Consider the following 6,609-nt stretch of genomic DNA (forward strand, 5'->3'; position numbering starts at 1 on the left):
TCATCAGCAGAATTCTCAAATTCACCTCCAAACAAAATGAATTATATTTCATTTGCTTTTAAAAAATAGTTACAACCCAACTTTAGAGTATGGACGGAAGGGAGAAGAGTGTTGTAAAATCAAACAAATATGTGGGGTTGAAATTCCAAAATAAGAAAAGAGAGAGTTAGATTTTTAGATTGCCATCTGCACTACCCAAGGAGGATTTTCTTAACTAACTTGGAGATAGTGATATTCAATGAGAAAGCAAGTGAGAAAGTCACGTGCACTGACTGTGAAAAGTTAAATTACTCAAAGAAGAGAACTGCCTGGCTGACTTAATCTATTCAATTTAATAGAATACCCCGAGTTGTCTTAATTAGTTGTCTTCTGTCCGTGCTAAGCAAGCTCAGCTGGTACTGGTCCTGACACTGGCAAACAGGAGGAATCCTAGAGACCTACATTATGTCCTTATGTGGGCATCCTTGGCCAAGTAAGAGTGAGACTAAAGCATGCAAGAAGCATGGCTTTCCCACATGTACATCTAAGTACCAGAAACACAAGTTCCAGTGAGTACACACAACATGCTGAAAGCAAATGTCATGGATGGGATGCCATGATGGGATGCCATGATTACAAGGATCCAATCTGAGCAACTCAGTCACCAAGAAGACCCAATGTTTCATATGTCTGTCTTGAGTCTGCACTGCAAGTTTCTTCAGAACAAATTAAAACCTAGAAATTCTGACTCAAAATCTTATCTTTGAATGACCAAAAAGATAATGTTGGGAAAGTAAATGTAAATTAAATATTAGTAAATAAAATATTTTCCAATGATTATTTTTTTATGATTATTTTTTTCCAGAGCTCCTTTTAATATATATATATATTTAGGGTGGGGGAAGTGGTACAAAACAGAAGTACATCATTATAAATTATCAAGAAAGAATTAGTATGTTTTTATGTCTCCCCCAAATTCTTCTTTGGCCACATTTACTCACCTTTACTAAGGCCAATTTATTCAACTGAAAATGAGTAACCAAATGAACTGTGATTGGAGCAGAAGCTATCATATCAACCTTATTGTCAGGACCCCAGCATTTCCCTGGTTCTTATCCTTCCCTGGGTTTGGTTGTTCAGCTTTTATTTGCTTTGTTTTGTTCCAAAAACTGTGTCAGTGTCAGTGTTTGTCCAATAACAGATTATCTCTCTCTTTTTTTCTTCCTATGTAAGGCAGTCAGAGGTGGTGGTGGTATAAATAAAACAAGGACATGAAAAATAATCCCGACCACACCCCTAACTCTTTATTTTATGACAGTAGATCTTGAAGTTCAGGGAATTTATCTATGTCACATAAAAGAGACAGAGTTGATTCTAAAATTGGGGTTTCCACTCATAGACCAACACTGCATTAGTAAAGCGAAAAAAAAATTAACCCTAAGTAGCTGAGTATTAAAGTGAAGGAACAGTTGTGATACAAATATTTACAGAACTCAAAGAAAAAAAATCCAAATTATAACAAGTACCACTGGAGAATTAACACATCCCCTGGAGTCGACAGATCAATGAGTCTCCCCCATGACATACCTTTAAAACATAAAGTGGACGCTTCTCATATGAGGATCCAATGTGGATTTTTTCAATCATATCAGGATACTGCTCAGTTATAACATCCATCCAAGAATAGATCTATCAAAATGGACATAAGAAGTCAGTCACAGAGTAAGTTTGAAGGATTTCCCTGACCAAAGGAAGCAGACAGCATCTTCAAGGGAAGGAGAGCTCTGTAAAACCTGAGTAGGTAGAAAGAATGAGGAACTAAAATACTTGGGGCAGGTGTTTCTTCTGTTGTTTAGGAAAAATCAATAAAAGTAAAGTTTTGAAAATTACCAAGGTTTAGAGAAAGAGTAGAAAAGTACTGAAAACCATATGACAAAGTAGGAAAAGTTCATCTTTAAAGTATGTCTCCTAAGAGTTATTTTTAAAGGCTCATCACATCAAATCCCTGCCTCTGTGTTTGAAATCCTCTTTACCATTCATTCACAAGTTCACTTTTATTTGAATTTTTTAAAAAAAATATTTCACTTTTTAAGAGTAACCTAAGGAAGGCCTGGGCACTGTCTTTGCACAGGATAAATGATAGGGCCATTATTTCCCACTAGAAACCTGTGAATTCACAAGAAGATCTGTGAGATGATGAGAAGCAAAGGTGTAAACAATCTGGAGGGGAAAACAATTCTCTTCTACCCTGAGAAGGCATTTGATTCTGGGCCTGTCTCCTAGATGACAGCCCAGTGGTACTTGTGATTCCATCAAGATTGTAGTGGAAGGACAAATAAAAATTTCCAGGCCTGACTTTAGGCTGGTGTCCAAAGATGCTCCTGGGAAGCCTACCTGCTGCCAAACACCAGTGCTGTCAATGTCTGAGGGGCTGGAGATTTAGCCGTCAGGGATTTCCTCAGTGGGCCTCTGTTTACCGTGCTATTCTTCTAAGGAATGACTACATCTGAAAGAACAACTACATACAACTATTTTGTGTTTCAGTGATGGTTCAGTAGAATTCCTTCAACAGGGGAGGCTGTATTATATGAAGGTAGTTTTATAGAAGACTCTTTATTTCACAATCTAATTGAGGTAATGAAGATAACATCCTTTGGATAACTATCTTCTTTTGCTATTTGTTTTAAAAAGTATTTTTATTGGGTATTTGTTTTTCTCCCCACAGTGGATTACTTAAGTTTTCTAAGTGAGAGTCAATGACAAAAGAACACCTCCTGCTCACCTTGTGGTGAGGACTGAAAAAGAGATCAGTGCTGAAGGGGAAGGAGGATTTGGAGGAATTTTCTAAGAGCAAGATTACTATGAACCTCCTAGGAAGGAGGAGTGGAAGGGAGGAGAGTTCCAAGGCATTTTCTGGAATGTCATTATTAAATTGTGTACCTCCCAAATTCATATGTTGAAGCCCATAACGTCTAGTATCTTAGAATGTGACTATATTTGGAGATAGGGCCTTTAAAGAGGTAATTAAGTTAAAATGAGGCTGTTAGTGTGGGTCCTAATCCATTCTAACTGGTGTCCTTATAAGAAGTAAAGATTGAGACATATAGAGGCTCCAGGGATCTTTATATACAGAGAAAAGGGCAGGTAAGGACATAGCAAGAAGGCAGCAATCTGCAAGTCAAGGAGAGATCATCAGGAGAAGCTCACCCGACTGATACCTCCATTGTTGACTTCTAGCCTCCAGAACTGTGAGAGAATAATGTTCTGTGGTCTAAGCTACCCAATCTGTGGTACTTTGTTATGGCAGACTAACACAGTGGACTGTTAAATTTTTGTGTGGCAGTTTCAATAAAAAGTCCCTATTTATTATTCCCTGCAGTTCCTTAGCATGCAGTACTACTCCTAGCAGGTAGAGATACTCTTAGTTATGGACAAAATCCTGCTTAGAGGCAGTTTACCAAATATGATGCAATTTTCCCAGTGAAAATATCTACAAAAGGATGAGTTACCACCATATGATCAACCTAATTGTAATATTTTTTACCCTCTTCCATTAATTATGATATTTTAGTAATTTTCCATAATTGAAGTGAAAATGCTGGCATGAAAATAGTAATTTTGGAGAGAAATAGGATGGCTTACTTCATTCAGTGGGTGATAATTTTCATAGTATGAGGAGGACGCCCGGGGGCTGATGGTATCATTGGAAGTCTGCTGGCGGATAAGATCTTCCACATCTTCCAACAAGATACTAGATGATAAAACAGAGGGTGAGCTGGTTTTCGAAAAGGGCTCTGATTTTCCCACATGGCCCATTGTAGCCACAACAGGTGAGCATGGGGAAAAAATCACTAAGAAATCTAACAAGCAAAAGTTCATCAAGGTGAAAACTATATCACCTACCATTATGGTGAGCTGAAATTCACAAACCTTCTTGGTAGAGCCCATATGGACACTGGTGAAAGTGACTTCTATGTGGTCTGTTTTCAAGGCCTCCAAAATCTCACCCTTTCCCTACTATTATCAACATTTCTCAACTGTGCTTCATCAGTGTCTTTTATGTGAGCATATAGATTAGTGGGCAGCTTTCTTTAACCCAGAGTAATATTGTATTATTCTATTTTCAGTTAAAAACCAAGGAGAAGAAGAAAGCTTTTTCTTTTTCTTTTTCATTGTGATAATCGTTGAACTGTACCAGATGTTCTGAATAGCCAAAGATGATAAAATCTCTAGAGAAGTAGAAGCACAGGAATAGGGTAGGTATGGGAAAGTCATCTTATTTAATGTCTCTTGAGAAGTGCCACACTGTTAACGAGACAAACATTGAATCAAGCCATTTAATTATCTGAGATGAACAAGTTGAAAGTTAGCTATCATTTTAATAATATTTCTTTACTTTTATTGAGGCCAATTGATAAAAAACAAGGCTTTGACATTAGAAAGGTCTGGGTTCAACTCCTAGCTCTGCCATGTTCTAGTGGTTGGCAAACCGTGGCTCTCGAGCCACATGCGGCTCTTTGGCCCCTTGAGTGTGGCTCTTCCACAAAATACCACGTGTAGGCGCGCACATATAGTGCGATCGAAACTTCGTGGCCCATGCACAGAAGTCGGTATTTTGTGGAAGAACCACACTCAAGGGGCCAAAGAGCCGCATGTAGCTCGTGAGCCGCAGTTTGGCGAACCGTTTGAGCTCGGCTTGTCAGCATTTTGGAAAACCCTAACTTAACTCTGGTGCCGTGTCACATATAGAAATTTTTTGATATTAGCAACCATAGTAAAACAAAGATTTATATTTTTGGTATTTATTTTATATATTTAAATGCCATTTAACAAAGAAAAATCAACCAAAAAAATGAGTTCGCGTGTCACCTCTGACGTGTGTCATAGGTTCGCCATCACTGGTCTAGGGCAACAGGAGGACATGAACATTTGAACAATGGACACAGAGAGCAGATGTTGGATAGGAGACTTCAAAAGGAAGAGGGCATGAACTCTGAGCAGAAACTGCATTTGCTACACTTTAGTCTTGAGGCAGACATTCAGGGATGTTCAATGACCTAGTGAAGGAAGCAAAATCCTCTTTACCAGCTGCTTTTTTGAGAGGTACCATAAAGTCTACTCAAGTGAATGACAATTTTGCTCCCCAAGTCTGGGTATACAGTAGAGCAGTGGTCGGCAAACTGCAGCTCAGCAAACTGCGGCTCGCAAGCCACATGAGGCTCTTTGGCCCCTTGAGTGTGGCTCTTCCACAAAATACCGGCTCTTCCACAAAATACCGACTTCTGCGCAAGGGCCACGAAGTTTCAATCACACTGTACGTGCGCGCCCACAGGTGGTATTTTGTGGAAGAGCCACACTCAAGGGGCCAAAGAGCCGCATGTGGCTTGAGAGCCACGGTTTGCTGACCACTGCAGTAGAGGAACTATAAGAAGGAAGGAATTAGGAGGACCTATAAGAAACTGCACAGATCATTGAGTCTAACAATCCTTTTGAGATAAGGGAGTGAGGTCATGAGAGGTTAAACCACTTGTTCAAGGTCACAGAGCCAGCTACTTGGGCTTTATCACCAGTCTGTTTTGGAGATTTAACATAAGTATTTATTTTTCCAAGAAGCAATTGTACCATCGGCTAGTTAAATGCCTCGTGGGTGCTTATAATATTTATTCAATGAATATTGAATGATGCTTACCTGAATGGAATTCTGTTCTCATGTAAATGGGATTTCACATTGATTATATCAACTGCATTCACAAAAAAATGGACTTCTTTTGCTTTTACAATAAAGTCAGCTGTTACTGGCTGCCACAGAACAATCTGCAGTTTTAAATGGAAAAATTGATAAAACAAAAAATGGTTATTTATATTATTCTCATCTGTAGCTAATGTCATAAAAGTGTATCTATAAGGAGAATCCTATGTAATAAAAACCTATATAATATACGCAAATCGACCGAACAGCAGAGCGACCCCTGGAACAACCAGTTGCTATGATGCGCACTGACCACCAGGGGGCAGACGCTCAATGCAGGAGCTGCCCCCAGTCCACAGGCCTCAGGCCAGCCAATGCAGGAGCCAGCAGGCTGGTGGAGGGGGGTGGGGCGTGCCAGCGAGTAGGCTGGCGGCGGGGAGTGGGGGGGGGGTGTATGCCCTGATCGCCCCACTGGTCACCTCCTGCAGAGGGAGACAACCGGCAACTGCGGCAGGGGGGCAGGGCTAGCGAGCAGGCGGCACCAGGCTGGCCAAGGTGGGTGCCAATGGGGGCCCCCTGATCGCCCCACCAGTTGCCCCACAGATTGGCCCTGATCACCGGCCAGGCCTAGGGACCCTACCCATGCACAAATTTTATGCATCAGGCCTCTAGTGAAAATATACTTCCTGGCCACTGGTCCTCATTTATACACATGGCATTCTAAACTTTTATTTTGTGTGGAGCTTGTTTTATTTTTCTCTGTAATTTCAGTTGCTAAAGAGGGCCTGGAACATGGTTGGTACTCAATATGAAATAATGAATGAAGGGGAGAAACAAAGGTGGCGGCATAGGTAAACACCGGAAATTGCTGCCTTCCACAACAACTTCAAAAATACAACGAAAAGACAAAACAGACATCATCCAGAACTACAGGAAGGCTG

General features: G+C 40.4%; 1 protein-coding gene across 2 annotated transcripts in view; it reads right to left on the reverse strand.

The window, feature by feature from the left end:
- CPB2 (carboxypeptidase B2) overlaps window positions 1–6,609 on the reverse strand; it is a 48,314-nt gene that overhangs the window by 29,264 nt on the left and 12,441 nt on the right. For both annotated transcript variants that reach the window (XM_023748012.1, XM_006083589.2), the window contains exons 3-5: window positions 5,669–5,793; window positions 3,622–3,730; window positions 1,567–1,668 (exon numbers count right to left, since the gene is read on the reverse strand). In XM_023748012.1, the coding sequence (XP_023603780.1) occupies window positions 1,567–1,668; window positions 3,622–3,730; window positions 5,669–5,793 (336 nt within the window). The remainder of the gene's footprint in view (window positions 1–1,566; window positions 1,669–3,621; window positions 3,731–5,668; window positions 5,794–6,609) is intronic.

Source organism: Myotis lucifugus, unplaced genomic scaffold (assembly GCF_000147115.1).
Source record: "Myotis lucifugus unplaced genomic scaffold, Myoluc2.0 scaffold_7, whole genome shotgun sequence".
Taxonomy (NCBI): domain Eukaryota; kingdom Metazoa; phylum Chordata; class Mammalia; order Chiroptera; family Vespertilionidae; genus Myotis; species Myotis lucifugus.